The 17,801-nt window shown below is 42.6% G+C and overlaps 1 protein-coding gene across 5 annotated transcripts in view; it reads left to right on the top strand.

Moving 5' to 3' along the window:
- KCNH5 (potassium voltage-gated channel subfamily H member 5) overlaps positions 1-17,801 on the top strand; it is a 259,762-nt gene that overhangs the window by 197,123 nt on the left and 44,838 nt on the right. For all 5 annotated transcript variants that reach the window (XM_072115836.1, XM_072115835.1, XM_072115834.1 and 2 more), the window contains one exon: positions 11,010-11,262. In XM_072115836.1, coding sequence (XP_071971937.1) covers positions 11,010-11,262 — 253 coding nt within the window. The remainder of the gene's footprint in view (positions 1-11,009; positions 11,263-17,801) is intronic.

Here is a 17,801-nt window from a genome sequence, read left to right as displayed (position 1 = left end):
TGGAATACACACAAAGCTCCTATCTGTGAAAAATAGGACTCTCCTGACTTAGAAGAGATTACCAGGCTTTGAATGTATGTAAAGAAGGGAAAAAAGCTGCAATCTCTATAGAGCTGTTAGTTCCCTACGTTTTTCGGGTAACTTTAGTGGATAAACGCCGTGCCATCTAATTAACAAAGTTGCTTTTTTAGCATTGCTCGTTGTTTGATAACATAATTGGAATAATTGTAGAAAAGAGCACAGTAGGTGGATAATATTTAACAAATGCGGGGCTAGAAGTTGTTCATGAAAAAGCAATGACGTCTTTCATACTCTTTGCTTCGAATGTTAGAATAACTCATCTCTTTCCCACTATGTCAATTTTGTTTAGGGGAATCAATGTGTAATGTGAACTTTAAGGTGACCGAGAGCAGGAAAACCATTAGAAGCTTAGGACTGAATGGTATAAATAAAGTCATTACCATTAATGACACAAAATACCATTAATTAATAAAATCATTACCATAGAGGCTGGTTGGAGGCAATTGGCCTTTAGTGCTTTTGCTGGCATAGTGAGGTATTGGTTTTGTATACAACATACACCATGGCAGTGGGGGAACTTTTGGTGTTAGTGCACTTGTCCAAAGTCCCGTGGTCAGAGGAATCCCATAAATACTCTTTAACTTGTAGGAGAAGCAAGATGTAAGCCCTTAACTAATACCCAGGGCTGGTTTTTGACAATGTGGGGCCTTTGACAAAACTGAAAGTGGGGCCCAAAAATAAAACTATTTTATGAACAGTCACAGTCAGTAAGAGGCTCCTTTAGCCCTGCACAATAATAACACTATGTAGTTTACAAACAGTAGTATGGTAAGTATCTGTATTATGGGACTGTAGGGGAATTGTATAGGAGATAAACAGATGATAGGTAGATGGATGAAAGAAGATCAATATGAAAGATTATATAGATTTACAGATAGATGATAGATTTATAGATGCATAAATATAAAGTAGATTATAGTGAGATAGATGATAGAAGGTAGATAGATATGACAGATAAAAGATCAATTGATAGATGGATAGATGGAAGATAGATAGGTCAATAGAAGATCATAGAGAAAAAGTTAGATATATAAATGGTTAGTTTATAATGGCTAGATAGACAGATATATAGATATGAAATAGACAAATTATAGGAGATAGATAACTTGACAGATAGATGATAGACAGGAGATAGATGATAAGCATCTTCCCCTGGGCATTCAACCAATGAGAAATAAATCCTCTGCCCACAAAAGTCCACATGCAGGATGTCTGTTAAGGACAGAGGGCCCTGGGCAAATGCCCAGTTTACCACCCCCTGACGCCGCCGCTGCTAATACTTTATTCCTAAAGCTCCAAATCCAGCATAGACTTAGGGTTAACATATAAAATTCTGTTTATGTCCAGCTACCAAAGGAAAGATCTTACTGTATACTAGTTTATTCATGTAATTAATTCACTTTAGCATATAATAGTATGCTAGTATATGGTATATTGTAATATGGGGTAATATTATTTATAGTACATGTTATTAAATCATATTAGAACACTAATGAGCCACCTCAGGTAGAGGTTTAAGATGGCCTGAATGGAATATATGTAATACGTTTGATTAATCTTTGGACAACAAGTGTGTTCCACTTGTTCCATACACTAGTGGATTCATCAGTGACTTACCTGCCAGTGCCAGTGTAATGCAATAACTGAGAATGGACAGGTGACACTAAGATAGTGAGGCCTTAACTAAACCACCTTGATGCTACCCCTACCTATTTGCCTCACCTAGCCGAAGTGGTAGGGGACAACTAGGGGACATTTGCTTCCTACGGCAAAGTGGAAAACATGGAGACAAAGACAAGACAGTATAAATAGAGAAGAGTAGTCAACAGAACCAAGTCAGGACCAAGAGGACAAACAGTACAAAATCACAGGGCAGAAGCATAGTCTTAATACAATCAAAGGGTCAAAAGAAAACAGTATACAGAATAAAAGCATAATCAGGAGCTTACTAAGGATTAATATTATAGCACGCAAAGAATCTAGGGCGAGCAGACCTTTTCTGTGATGTCGGAGTCCTGGCCCCAAGAGGTAATTGGTTTAGAACTTTTAGATCCAGACAAGACAGAACAGCAATGGAGAAATGTGAGTGGAGGAAGATTCAATCAGTAACAACGATTTAACTATTGGTGAACCAGAGCAGAGCTGTAAGAGAGTAACAGGAGTGGTGCAATTCAACCAACACTGCCAGGGAAAGGAATAAACCAGTGTTCACACAAACCCAAAAAAACGCCATGAACAGACTAAAAAATCTATGCAAACCTCTGCCATACCTTACGCACAGAGGATTACAAAGGCACACATCTAACAGCAAATATTTCAGATGACATCTCATTAAATCTCATTCTCTTGCTGCAACAACAAAAAAACTGACCACCGTTGTGGTTTACATCTTGCAGTGTGTCAACTCAATCTAGAGGTCTACCCCATAGATTTTGAGCTGTTCACTGCAAGGGTTGAAAACATTGGGAGACTTGTTACATCAGACATGCTATTCCATTGCTGGTGTTTTTTTTGGATGCATTAAAATCCTCTGCTGAATCAGCTTAGCAGTCTCCCCATCTGGATATACCCTCAAGGAGTAAACTTAGTTTCTTCAATGATAAGGTTCAGAAATAACGTGAGTTTTTATGTGTGTCACTTAGTCTTCTTATTGGCTCCTGCTTTACCTTTGTTTACTTTGAATTCCCTTGTGTTTTGTTTTATTAAATCTTTGAGATGCCATTCTACTGATTTACCTTAATCTGCTCCGTACCTTATTACCCTTCTAATGAGGCTCTTTATAATCAATTTCCACAATTCATCACCCTTCTCTGCTTCATTTCTCTCTTCACCAGACATCTTCTATTTTTTCTATTTCTAAAAGTGACATTTCTTCACCACTCGGTCTGTTCTATATTTATGTTTATGCCCATAGACCCAGCTATTTGTATAGTTCAGGAAATGCTTGAATGTCTATTCAAATTTTAGTTAAGCAGAAGAATTTTCATTGATTTCTGGTCCTTTCAAATGGTATTTACTCTACAGTGCACATTTCATTAAAGGGGGGCTCTAAGGTGGCCATTTTATTATAGAGGGGCTCTACTGTGGACATTTCTTTAAAGGGGGGCTCTGCAGTGGACATTTCATTAAAGGGGGACTCTGAAGTGAATATTTAATTAAAGGGGGCTCTACTGTGGACATTTCTTTAAAGAGGGGCTCTGCGGTGAATTTTTCATTAAAGGAAAGCTCTGCTGTGGACATTTCATGAAAGGGGGGCTCTGCTTTGGACATTTCATTAATGGAGGGCTCTGCTGTGGACATCTCATTAAAAGGGGGCTCTGCTGTGGACATTTATGTAAAGTGGGATTCTGCTGTGGACATTTCATTAATGGGGGCCAGTATGGGCTGCTATGGTGTCGTCGGGTGGAGGAGATTAGGCCTCAGGGCACAAGGTTGGTTTGGACACTGGAGGAGCCCTAGTCGTATGAACAGCCCGGGGTCCATGGGGCACTTAATCCGCCACTGACGGTGAGGAGCAGAAGAGAAGAAGTAACCAGTTTTTCAGTTTTCAGTATGTTCATATGTTCATTGTTGGAATTTTGTGAGCTATAAAATATATGTCTTTCTGGTTATGTTGTCATGTGAGGGCTTATTTCTTGCAGGGTGAGATGCATTTTTCAGTAATACTATTTTGGGTTGGCTATGCCCTATCATGAAAATGTATTCCCCTTTTATACCCCTGGACCATTTCAGCATCTTTGTTTCTCCTACCAAAAATCTTCGGAGTGCAGCTCCTCGTAGCTGCGTGCTCCCGTCCAAGAATCCTGCCGTCTGCGCATGTGCAGAACAGCAGGCCCGCGGCTGCGAGGTCACTGCCACTGCGCATGCGCAGACGTCAGGATTCATGGACGAGGGCATGCAGCTTCTTTGGAGCTGCGCGCCGAAGATTTTTGGTAGGAGGAACAAAGAGGCTACTGGGGAGTGGAGCAGCCATGCCGTGTAGCCTCAGCTCCGGCTACTCCACGCCCCAGTAGCCGCTTTACAAAATTTACATATTTGCTGAATAAAAGTTGGCAAAGGATTACGGGGCCGTGAGGATTAGCCCTTAAAAGGGCTATCCGCACATCCTATAGATCCACCTACCCCCCGATCTACCTTTATAGGTAGATGTGTGGTGGTAGGTTCCCTTTAAAATTGCTAGGACACTAGAAACATATATTTTTCATGCAGTAACATTCTATTTTGTTTTTTCTTCTGTTGGTTTTTGCTTTTTTTAGTGGCAGAAATGTAGCCATTGCCTGGTAACTGAAGCATATGGATGTCAAAATGATCACCTTCCACATTCAGATCCGCTTGTCTAAATGTCAATCTGTCACCTAGTTGTCGCGTTCTCGAAATTAACATTAATAATTATAGTTTGCAGAAAGCAATCATCAGTCTGGCAAAACCAAATAACAAACACAATAGAGATTACATTTTTGTGTTTGCTCAATGCAGTCGCACAAGAGGTTCCTGCATCAGAACAGGAATATGTAAATGTGTCTGTATCTTTCAGCACCAACGAAAACAATCCCAGCTTTTTAATGCAGGTTTTCAAACCCTTTGTTATTTTAACATTCCCAAATTTCAGTATCATTTTATGAAACGAGTAACATTGGCAAATGTATGAGAGATAGTCTACTTTTTATTGCATTGAGCCAAAAACTGAATGATAAGGAACGGATGATTACTTATGTATTACTGCTGGCATATCAAAGTTTTTTCTTAGGTAAGTTTAAGGCCTTTTAATCAGAAGTGTTAGATTGCTTATTGTCCTGAAGCCCACATTGACCTTACATGGGAACAAGCCAGTCATGCTCTACTTGTTTATAAAAATATATCATCTAACACTTCTGTCTGTGGCCTGTATAAGGAGTCGATTTTCAACAAGGAATTCACTTTTGTATAAGCCTCAACATATTGAAGTCTTTGGATTGAGGTGTTCTTCTGGTGATACATCAATAGCAGTCTCAAAGTTAGTATTTTGGGAGCCCTCGCCCAATGCTAAACTCTGGTTCTCTTTTCCGGCTTGCACTTATGATTTCAGAAGAAATGAGGAGATAAAGAGCTGGAAGAGTTAGGGAGTTGTCAAAGCAAAGGGTGGACATGTAGGATTTGAGTCTATATCCTGCTTCTACCTGTTTCCCTGAAGGGACCCCCACCACTTCACTAATAATGCTGCCTCCCATCACCAGCAATGTCCGACAGTCAGCTCACAGCTGTGAGCTGAATGTCTCTGGAAATGATGCACAACCACACCACACGTGCGCCTGTCTCCAAGCCATGATTGTAACTCACTGGCTCTGTCAGTGAGAGCGTGCCTGCCCACTCGTACTCAATCGCATTCAATGTGCTTTTTTAGGAGCTGCGCTGCATACAGAGTGGCAACCCTTCCCCCCTTAGTACTAAACAGTGATTGTCTAAACTGGTTGCCAGCCAAGTCCTAGCCAATCATTGTTAGGTTTACTTACTGACAAACCCTCAGAGAACTCTCAGAGAAGCAGTGGTGCATGGGAATAGCATGTCAACTAGGCCAGCAGCTAGGCTAACACCACTGCCATTGTGCCAGCTTGGCCAGCAGCTAGGCTAACACTACTGCCACTGTGCCATCTAGGCCAGCAGCTAGGCTAACACCACTGCCATTGTGCCAGCTAGGCCAGCAGCTAGGCTAACACCACTGCCACTGTGCAAGCTAGGCCAGCAGCTAGGCTAACACCACTGCCACTGTGCCAGCTAGGCCAGCAGCTAGGTTAACACTACTGACACTGTGCCATCTAGGCTAGCAGCTAGGCTAACACCACTGCCATTGTGCCAGCTAGGCCAGCAGCTAGGCTAACACCACTGCCACTGTGCAAGCTAGGCCAGCAGCTAGGCTAACACCACTACCACTGTGCCAGCTAGGCCAGCAGCTAGGCTAATACCACTGCCACTGTGCCATCTACGGAAACAGCTAGGCTAACACCACTGCCACTGTGCCAGATAGACCAGCAGCTAGGCTAATACCACTGCCACTGGGCCAGCAAGGCCAGCAGCTGGGCTAACACTACTGCCACTGTGCCATCTACGGCAACAGCTAGGCTAACACCACTGCCACTGTGCCAGCTAGGCCAGCAGCTTGGCTAATGCCCCTGCCACTGTGCCAGCTAAGCCAGCAGCTAGGTTAACACTACTACCACTGTGCCAGCTAGGCCAGCAGCAAGGCTAACACCACTGCCACTGTGCCAGCTAGGCCAGCAGCTAGGCTAATACCACTGCCACTGTGCCAGCTAGACCAGCAGCTAGGCTAACACCACTGCCACTGTGCCAGCTAGGCCAGCCGTAGCTATACTAATACCACCATAGTAGATTCTTCATGGTAGGTTTCTTTTTAATTACAGTATTTTTCTTACTTATAGACTTCTGTAATCTCAAACTCAGTCTTTACTCATAGGTTACTATAGATGTAAACTTGGAATATTATATGAAATGTGAATAAGATTGGAGCTGTATGTTAGGAGAATTTTCTATTTCTTTCCATTGTTCTAGAGGGTGTAATAGTCTTCGAGTAGAAGTGACTCCTACGATATGCGATGACAATTTGTATCGTAGTCCTATTATCATTCATTGTGATGTTAGTTTATGTATTGATGTGGTGAAGTAGATGCAGCTGAAGTTGAAGCTGAGTTCTCATTCGCTTCCTCGTAAACACACACAACAAAACACCTACATAGATAGTGTCTGCAATTTACCTGAAATATATGGCATATTCTCCATAATGCCTGTCAGAATGAAGTATGGACACATAGAGGGGGAATACATATCAGATTTTATTCAGCATTGACTGACTGAGGACATATTATCGCTGGGTACAATAGCAGGTGGTCACCTCACAGAATTTATAAAAATAGAATTTCATCCGTTCTTTTGAACATGTCAGGTTGTATTTGCATTTCCGAAAACTGAACTTTTATGACAGTTTTACCCATTTTAATAGAAATCTGGAAAAACAGTGTGGGGGTGGTCCCTTAAGTGTGGCCCTGATCCAAATTGAATTTCTCTGCATTTCTCTCTATTCTGCCAGAACTTTAAACCGTATTGACATCCTGATGATGGAGATACAGTTGTAATCATGCAGTAAAGACACACATCAGCATTTTGCCTTTTCTTATTTTTTTTCAACAACCAATCTGGGAAAATCTCCCAGATCCCACCTATTTCATGGATTGCATTATGGGTAAAAATGAATCTGATGGGTATGATGTGCACCGGATTATAGTGCCGAGATATTCTCACAGAACAGAGACATATGATTACAAATGTCTCATTAAATTCTGTATATATAAAATGGAAGACATAGGAAATGGTTATTGGACAGCTTGATGACACAATATAGGGACATTGAATGAAGTCATAGTGAATGACTGGTGATTTCACAGTATGGAGATAAAGACAGTTAAAGGACATCTATTACCAGATTAATGCTGGTAGAGTGTCCTTATTAGACTGCTCTTTCGGTCTAGGGGATGGGGGACTGTTTTTAAGACATTTTCTTGCCTCTTTATTAACGAAATAGGAACTTTGTAAAAGTGCCGGAGCACCCAAGCGCCCGAGCACCTCTCGGCTTCTCCGGACTTTACTTTATGCATGCCCTCCGCTGCAAGCCACCTCCTGCCGCCGGCCGGGGAACTAGTAAACAGCACACGCCCCTCAAACTTCATGCTCAGGTGGAGGCTTGCAGCGGGGGTGTGCATAGATTAAAGTCCGGGGGAAGCCAAGAGCCGCCCGGATGGCGGCAGCTTGAGCTCCTTCGGCACTTTTACGAAGTGCATGTTTCGTTGATAAAGAGGTAAGAAAACGTCTTACAAACAGTCCCCCCATCAACCAGACCAATAAGCAGTCTGGTTAGGACACTCCATCTGGTGATAGCTGTCCTTTAAAATTGGATAAATAATGCTCACAGTAAAAAGGGCATCAGTGGCTTAGTGGTTAGCATTACAGCCTTACAGTGCTGGGGACCTGGGTTTAAGTCCCAGGGTCAGCATCTGCAAAGAGTTTGTATGTTCTCTCTGTGTTTGCGTGGGTTTCCTCCTGGTCCTCCGGTTTCTTCCCATACTCCAAAAACATACTGTTAGGTCGATTGGATTGGGGACAGGGATTGATTTTGCAAGCTCTGTGCAGCGCTACGTAATCTGTGTGCGCTATATAAATAAAGGAATTATTACTATTGATATGAGAAGTGTAAATGCTGTATCTCGTGGTGATGAATATCGTTCTGTTGTCTCAAAGGGTCATTAATCAGGCTTCCTTGATGATGAAACAGCCTGGACTGTACTTCACAGACTCTCCACATGTGTGAGCACAGTTACTACCATTGATTAGACAGGCTACTGTAATAATGTGGAAGATGACAGTGCAGCCTTCCTGCATCATACTTGCTCCCTCTATATGTAGGAGGATGTAGAGAAAATTATAGTCACACTGTCCTCCCAGCAGGCATGTATGGAACAGTATCTCACTGTCCATGTGATGCTATGTGAAGGAATCATGGGATCAATAAAATACAGTATAGAAATCTAACTGTCAAGATGCTGACTATAGGGAAGTATTTCCCACACATAGCACTTTTATAATAAGGGTTGCATCGATGGAAAGAAAATTTGCTAGAGAGCTTCTTTACGTATTGATGCCTTGCAAAATCATGTGACAGGAATTAAACAAAATTGCTTTTGAGATCCTTTGGGAATGAAATGTGCTAATAAATTGCCTTTTTTAATGATTCCTGAATAATTCATTTAACAGCTGTCTCATATTAAGCACAAGGATACAAAAATAAAACCATAAAAGAAGAAGCTGCTAAATAATCCCAGCATCCAGAGGGCCTTGTATTGGGGATGGTACATTCCTGAACTAGAATGAGAATTTTAGAAATGGGTGATTCATTTTACTGCTCTTTCAGTGCTTTCTCTATATACATTGCTCTCTCCTGGCGAGAACACAATGGAGCAGATTTACTTACCCGGTCCATTCACGATCCAGTGGCGCGTTCTCTGCGGTGGATTCGGGTCCGGCCGGGATTCACTAAGGCAGTTCCTCCAACGTCCACCAGGTGGCGCTGCTGCGCTGAAGTTCCCCGGAATGCACTGATCTTCACCAAGCCGGACCAAGTGAAGGTAAGCGCGAGTCCCGTTTTTTCTGAATCCGCCGGGTTTTTGTTCGGTCACGCCCCCCCCATTTCCGTCGTGTGCATGCCAGCGCCGATGCGCTGCAATCCGGCGCGTGCGCCAAAATCCCGGGCCAATTCATGGAAAATCGGCGCAAAATCGGAAATATTCAGGTAACGCGTCGGGAAAACGCGAATCGGGCCCTTAGTAAATGACCCCCAATATATCTTGTCAATGGCAGCAACTGCTCAGCTGCACATTGCAGAACCTTCTGCTCAGGAAAGACTGCTGGGTCTGTAGTTTGACTATACCTTAAGGGATTGGAACTACAGTGCACTACACTACTACTGGATATCACAGGAAGAAGCTGTAATATAACCTATGCAAAATCTGTAATAGACCCAAAACTACCATGTGCCATGTATGATGCTGTATATTTGTTAGGGACCCTGAGCCCCAACAGACTAGGCACAATGAGAACCTCTAGACACCATGGACACCTACATGAGCATATCATAATCTTACCCTTAAACAGTTTTTTTTATACATGTGAGCCATTTGCCAGGGTTAGAAAAATTATTAACACATAATCACATCCTGTGTTGTCTCTTGGTCTGAAGAGGTCACCTCATTGGATAAAGTTGGTCCTGTGACTGCCCAAATATTACTTCTTACCCCAGGCTCCTGTAAGTTTTCCAGATTCAAGGAAACCCCACTTAATGAGGTTATTTCTGAATAACTTCATGACAATTGGGACATAACTTCATTAAAGGAAACCTACAATGAGGAATCTACTACCATGAGTAGGCCTGATGGTATATTCCTCCTGCCTGTCTCTGCCCTAATCTGTAATGTAATAATCCCTGAATTTAACCTAAATTGGCTAATGGAGTGTGGAGTAGCCTTAGCTCCCGATGCCTGGCCAGATAGTACACAGGACCCAGTAGCCTCTGCAGTTAATTTACAGATTACTAAAATAAAGTTTCACTCTAGGTTCCAGGATCTACTTCTGATGGTAGATTTTTTCATGGTAGGTTTCCCTTAAAGGACTCGTACCACCAGGATGAAGGACTGTATGCAAATGAGCCCGAGGGGCTCCAGGCTCAAAAAATGTGCTGAAAAACTCGGCTTATACTCCAGTCAACAAAATAACGTGTACTCACCTTCTTTTGCTAAACTTTGCTGACTTTTCTTCTTACTTTTAAATGTGGTGATATAGAAAAAAGTCACAACTACATATGACAGGTTTACTTACTTCTAATTTTTTTTATACTTTATAAACTTACTTACCCGGTCCAATCGCGATCCAGCGGCGCGTTCTCTGCACTGGATTCGGGTCCGGCCGGGATTTATTAAGGCAGTTCCTTCGACGTCCACCAGGTGGCGCTGCTGCGCTGAAAAGCATCTGAACGCGCTCAAGTTCACCGGCCTATTCCTAGTGAAGGTAAGTGCAAGCTCCGCAACACAGTTTTTGTTTTAAATGCGGCGGTTTTTCCGAATCCGTCGGGTTTTCGTTCGGCCACGCCCCCCGATTTCCGTCGCGTGCATGCCAGCGCCGATGCACCACAATCCGATAGCGTGCGCCAAAATCCCGGGGCAATTCAGGGGAAATCCGCGCAAATTGGAATAATTCGGGTAACACCCCCATTGTGTTAAACAGCACAGTCACTCCATCCAGCCACACACATTCATGCATGTACATTTATTTGAAGTATTTAGGACTTGTCTTTTATTATCATTGTTCTTATTATTACTTTTTATTTCTTGTAGGTTCTTGCAATATGTCCCAAGGACATGAGAGCGGACATTTGTGTGCATCTGAATCGGAAAGTTTTTAATGAGCATCCAGCTTTCCGTCTTGCCAGTGATGGCTGTCTACGTGCTTTGGCAGTGGAGTTTCAAACAATTCATTGTGCTCCAGGTGACCTCATCTACCATGCTGGGGAAAGCGTGGATGCTCTCTGTTTTGTGGTGTCAGGATCATTGGAAGTCATCCAAGATGAAGAAGTGGTGGCCATACTAGGTAAAACAATCTTCAAACTGCATAATTACTTTCACAGCAGTGTCTAATTACAGAACATTGTGCATGTACATGAAAAAATAGATTTTTGAAAATTAGTCTTTGGGTTCCATTTATATTATCTTTTGCATCTTCAGAGGGTTATTCTCCTCCACACATTCACATTTAATTTTCTTCATCTGCCATATATAAACATTTCTTCAATTGCACAAAATAAAAAAAAATATATGTACCAGTGTCAAGATATTTTCCCATAGAAGATAATTTTGCCTTAGAAAAAAGAAATTGTTGTCCTTGGATACAACCACTGCTGCTAAAATGATTTCATTAAGAAACTAATGGGTTTTGCATATGAAATGTCCAGGAATTACTTAATGTCCCACAGTAGTCCTGTGGTAATGAGCACTGAATCCTGGTGGTCAGGTTGCTCAAACAGGGTCGGCTCCAGGTTTCAGTAGGCGACAGAGCCATGGTAGGCCCCTTTGCAGCAAACTTTTCAGAAACTAAAACAGTCTCTTGTTCCATTAAATATTCCCTAGTTTATCATCCTCCTCATGGTTATATACATCCCCCAGATTGGTATTTTATCTAAAGCCACTCTTATAGCCTAAGGATTCATTAGATACAGCACCCCTCAACCCCCTGGATCCCTTATGTAAAGCGTTATGTGGGCCCCCTAGCATCTCTGGGCCCCAGCACTTGCCCGGGTATATCCAGTGCTGACATCAGCCCTGTCCTCAAAAGTGCATTTCTAGGCACTGTTGGAGGAGTGTGGGGTTGGTCGTATCCAAGGACAACTATCTTATTTCTAAGGGACCATGGGGTTAAATTTATGGGAAATTATCTTCACGCAGGAACATTTTTCAATAACATACAATTGAAGAAATGTATGTACTGTATATGGCAGATGAATTAAATTAAATGTTAATGCCCAGGTTAAAATACTGAACTTAAGTCTCCATAGAAAATATTTGCTCTATTTTAAAAGGAAATGTTATAGAATCTGCGAAAGATCTGCTATAGTGGATAGCCCTTTACCAACACTGTGCTTTACTGTAACATAGAACGACATTAAGGGGTTCAAGGCGTCACGTTTCTATACTACCAATGATGTATAAATATTTGATAGGATATTAGGATGCCACACCTTATGCCAGGCCCGGCGCCAGCACCCGGCCAACCCGGGCAAGTGCTGGGGTACTGGAGGGGCCCACTCGGGCCCCCGGATCAATTGTACCAGTGTCGCTATAAGACACTGGTACAATTGATCACCATCGGGATCGATCACTTTTCTGCCTCTATGCTGCGCTGGTCGGGAGCGCAGCATAGAGGCAGAATCTACAACTCACCTGTCCCGGTTCCTACGATGCAGCGCTCCGCAGGGTATGCGACGGCTTTGAAGCCGGCGCACATGATGACGTCATCGGGTCACGTGTGCCGGCTTCAGAGCCGGCGCGTACGGGAAGCCCAGGCCGAAGACAGCTGCAGGCGCTGCTCCGGGGGAACCAGGAAAGGTAAATTTTTTATTTTTTCTTTTCCGGATGGGAGTCAGGGTGACCGCGGGGGTGGGGGGGGATGGTTAGTGTGTATACAGGGGGAGAGGAAGGGGGGTGTTAGTGTGTCAGCAGGGGGGGTCATTGTGTCCACAGGGGGAGGGGTTCAATGTGTATGGAGGGGGTCATTGTGTCCGCAGGGGAGGGGGGGGGGCTCAGTGTGTCCGCAGGGGGGGGGATCAGTGTGTCCCCGGGGGGGGGGGGGATTAGTGTGTCCCCAGGGTCAGTGTGTCCGCAGGGGGAGGGGGCACAGTGTGGCCACTGGAGGGCGGTCCAAGGAGGGGCCCACTAAGGCTCTGTCACCCAGGGGCCCACTAAAACCTGGAGCCGGCCCTGCCTTGTGCCCCAGCCAATCAGCAGAAAGCGTGGACATCTATACAATGGTTTAAGTATGAAGCAGGCAGCTCCGTCCATATGAGTATTCGCCTGCATGGATGGCAGCTTATACTTAATGGATGGAGTTGGGTATTTAAGGCTCTGACTATAGTTTATGAAGGCTGATCACTGGAGGTTCCAGATTTTGCACCACGGGTGCTCATATATGAGGAGTTTTTGTCAACAGCTGTCTAAATATATACAATGGGGGAATTTATCACGGCTTGTACGGCTTACTATTAGCATACAGGCCGTGATTTGGTGCAGAGACGGGAATTGTGACTCTTCTGCCTTCTTCGTAACTTGTGCGGGAAGGGGATGTGCTGGGATGTGGGGGTGGGCCGGTGTTGCGCCGGGGGCACAACATGCCTGTACATTACCTAGTTCCTGTGCCAGATTCAGCCGCAGGATTTAGTGCAGTTCTGGACCTCTCGTAGACCTGAGTCGGGCACACCATGCTCTGTGCAGCCTCAAGTTGAGAATAGCAGAGACATAACCAATCTTGCAGCTGAAATTTTGGACAGTTTGGTAATGATTGGTAATTCGGTTCAGTAAGGAGCAACAGAGCAAGTCATTATTCTTCATAGATTTTGGGAATCATTGGAGCAAATTGCACAGAAGAGAATAAAACTGTCTGGATGACTGATGTGTAGATGTGCCTTCAAGCCTCACTGCACCACAACTTGTTGTATTTTTCACTTTAATATAAACTTGGTTTTTTATTATTACTTGGCTGTTTGCCCCTCAAATTAATAGGATTGCCCAAGATAAGATGGAGTGTTTGATATTTGGGTTAGCAGTGCACATTTGTCTAATAAACATAATTATGTCAACAGTTGATGTATTGGGTCTCTGGATGGTGTGGGCTTGAAGACATGAGTGATAGACTGAGCCATGTGAGGCAATTTGTTACTAATGACACAGGCTATGGGGGTCCATGGGAATGCCTTTTTGAATAAATGTTGCAGAACGTCATGCTTTATTGGGTTCTCAAATATGAATTCTATTAAACAGGTTAGGCTATTTATAGACATAGTGTACCATAGTAATCTTAACTCAATAGCAACATAAATGACTATTATATGGTGTCGGAAAATGAGCTTATACAGCATAGGGAAAAAAATTGTGTCTGGAAACAGCACCCATTTTTGTCTATAGGCCATGTCTGGTATTGCAGGTTATCCCTTTAATACACTAGAGAAACACAGATTGTACTAAGGACTCTAATCATTGACGTTTTAGTGCACCCTATGCAGATGAATCAGGCTCCGAGTGTCCCAGATTAGTTGTTAACAAAAACCGCCAGTTTTGTCAACATCAAGATGGTGAATCCTCTCTATGATTTATCAGAAGTGTCTGAGATCAGCTTTCTTTTTCCTAAAGCTGTTTTTAAAATGAAAGCTGAGCTCTGATTAATTTCTGTGGACAACTAGAACAGTTTTACCTCACACATTTAATCCCCCCCTTTTTTGTTTTTTCAGCTATATTGGTATCCTTTGGATGCCAATACAGTTTACAAATATGGCACGGAAGGGAGCACCGGACTCCATGCTCTCCCATCTGTAGTTGAAACATTTATAGGGGACCCATTCATAATTTGCTTGCGGTACCAGGATTGCTAAATCTGTCCTTGTTCTTAATCCTAGATAACCAGTATAATAGAGACTATTATTATCATTGGCCTAATCTAAGAGTATATAAGAATTTTCATGGTATTGGTCAGAATTACAGCTACAAAACTATTAAGGAATGGGGAAGGGCTTCACTTGACTTGATGGGCATATTTATCAGAGCCTGCACAACCGCCTGCCCCGATACATCAAGAGGCAGAAGCCTCTTGATGTTTGCCACTGCGAAAAAGCAGCAGCGGGGCAATCGTACACCGGCACACAAGCAAAGCCTTGGTGCTTAGTAGGTACAAATGGCTTTGATGCAACGGGGAGCCCTCATGCTGCATAGCATAAAATTGTTGTAGGGAGTTTGTATCAAGAGTAGGAAGTTTTGTATTGAGGTGCCAAATCTCCATATCTAGAAGCTGTCGTCTGTAAAGACATTGACAAATGTTGTGGCTGGGGCGACATATGCTGAGCATAATCAGATTTTAGGTTTACAGTCTGCAAGTGAATAACACCATTAAAACAAAGAGCTCTTCAGCTGTTATACAGCCAGGAAGACTTTCTGATTATTTATGTTTCACTTAACCAACCACTGTCCCCCGCTGCCTCTCCTCACTGCAATCTGCCTCCCGCTGAACAAGGCTCCAAATCTCTCCGTAATTCATGCCGCGCTAAAATCTCCTTTGATAAAAATGCATCAGCAAGGATTTTGCATGAATGTAGAATGTAAGGAACACAAATACCTTTCACACAATCACAGTATTAAAAAACGATTGACACTTTATAACCTCAAAATAGACATATTTAGCCCGAACTGATTTTGTCATTGAGCTGATTGGCTATGGGTTAAAGTAGACAAATACTTCTTCGTGTAATGTTAAAAATGCTTTAATTTCACAAACATATTTACAGTTTCTGAAACTTTACCTAAGTCATATGGTTGGCTGATGTTTACTTGCTCTATTAGGAAAAAGCTTTAATTGTCCTTCATGCTTTATACAGCTACTCTACATGAATGGGTACAATAGGGTGGACTGTACATTTTCTGGCATAAAAGCCTTGATATAGTAGTAATTCCAGGCACACTGTCAGGAATTGTGACTATTTCCTACCATAGATCACATTGGGTTGCCTGGAGGCCGTGCCCGGTGGTGGAGTGGTGGAGTGGAGCAGTGCATTATTGAATTACCTTATATACTCGAGTATAAGCCTCGTTTTTCAGCACAAAAAATGTGCTGAAAAACCCAAACTCGGCTTATACTCGAGTCAAAAAAATAAATATATCTAAACTCACCTTTCCGGCGACCCCTGTATATCTTTTGTGCGATCTGTCCGGCAGTGGCGGCTGGCTATTTACACTGGGGCAGGGGCTGGCTGGCTATATACACTGGGGTGGCTGTGACCAATGCATTTCCCACCCTCGGCTTATACTCGAGTCAATAGGTTTTCCCAGTATTTTGTGGTAAAATTAGGGGCCTCGGCTTATACTCGAGTATATACGGTATTGCAAAATTCTACACCACGCAGGGGTTACTTTCATTGTAGCAATATAAACATTCTCTTAATTTCTGACAACAATGGGGCACATGTAGCAAAACCTTGACATATGTTTTTCTCCTTTATTAGTGACTTTTTATGGCACATGTACACATTTTTAACGCCAAAGACAGCTTTCCTTCAAAGTTCACCATGATCAAGTTTTCTGCATTGCTCCCTGAGTTTTCCAGATGTAAAAGCAGATTTTGGTGAATCACCTGCCCTCTACCAGGTGTGGGAAATAGCTTGGGGCTGTTTGTGACTTTTTGGTAAAAAACACCACATATATTAATGAGGGCAATACATATGACCATCATTATAAATACAAAGCAGATGCACAAAGCCAGACTTAAAGGGGTAATCCAATTTCATCATATAAATGTTATTGTTTATATAATGAAAAAACATACAATTTTCCAGTTTACTTTCTGTATCAATTCCTAACGGTTTTCCATATCTCTGCTTGCTGTCATTCTATTGAAAGCCTCTATGTTTCCTGCCAATGGATAGAAATCTTCCCATGGTCACACTGGTGCAGGACTCGTTAGCATCACAGAAAGTAATCAGAGCCGTGTGATATAACGAGCCGTGCAACTGTGTAACCATGAAAAGATTTCTATTAACTGTCAGGAAACATAGATGATTTCTATAGAATATCAGAGAGATAGAAACAGAATAACAGAAACGTAGCGATCTTTCACATTGGCGTTGATGTTCATCTTCAGTTGTGCATCCGTTGTATTTTGTCTCCGTAGTGTCTCCATTTTTCTTCCGTTTTGTCTCCGTAATGCATCTGTTTTGTTTCCATATCCGCAATAAAACCCCTGAAGTTTTAACATTGCTTTGAAAACATCACACCTGGCTTTTCAGCCTCATCAGTGTAAAAAAAACTAATGTTTCATCATTTTTTTTTTTGCGGACCCATAGACTTCTATGCCTTTGGTGATCCACATCCATGAAAAAATAGGACATGTTTCATCATTTTTTTTCCATGGACAATGGATCAGTGAAAATACAAGCCAATGTGAAAACACCCAATGGCTTTGTGAGGCATCTGTGGAAATCACTGAACCAAGGATGTGAAAAACAAAGCCAATGTAAAAAATCCCTTAGGATTGATCTTAAAAGTAAACTAGAAAGGGTCTTTTCATGGACTAGAGAGGGATAAATAATAAAAACCTGTAGAAATAGAGCAACAACAGAAGATTTGGTGAATCTTCAGACAAAGCAAATCTTGGATGATTAGCTCATCTCTAATCTTGAGGTCAAGGAGATTGCTTGTGAACGGTGGTCATACATTGAAATGTTGCCACATCCACTATAAACTTCACCTTTAAGTGATCTTTGGACTTTGGAGTGTTGCCTGCAATCTATGGTATATCACTTGGGGTCTTTTGCCGAACTCATGGGGGCACTGCACTCCTCCTTCTAAGGAGCCTGCCTTTACCAGGGTGCTGATCTG

This window comes from Engystomops pustulosus, chromosome 7 (genome assembly GCF_040894005.1).
Source record: "Engystomops pustulosus chromosome 7, aEngPut4.maternal, whole genome shotgun sequence".
Taxonomy (NCBI): domain Eukaryota; kingdom Metazoa; phylum Chordata; class Amphibia; order Anura; family Leptodactylidae; genus Engystomops; species Engystomops pustulosus.
This window is presented reverse-complemented; position numbering and strand designations above follow the sequence as displayed.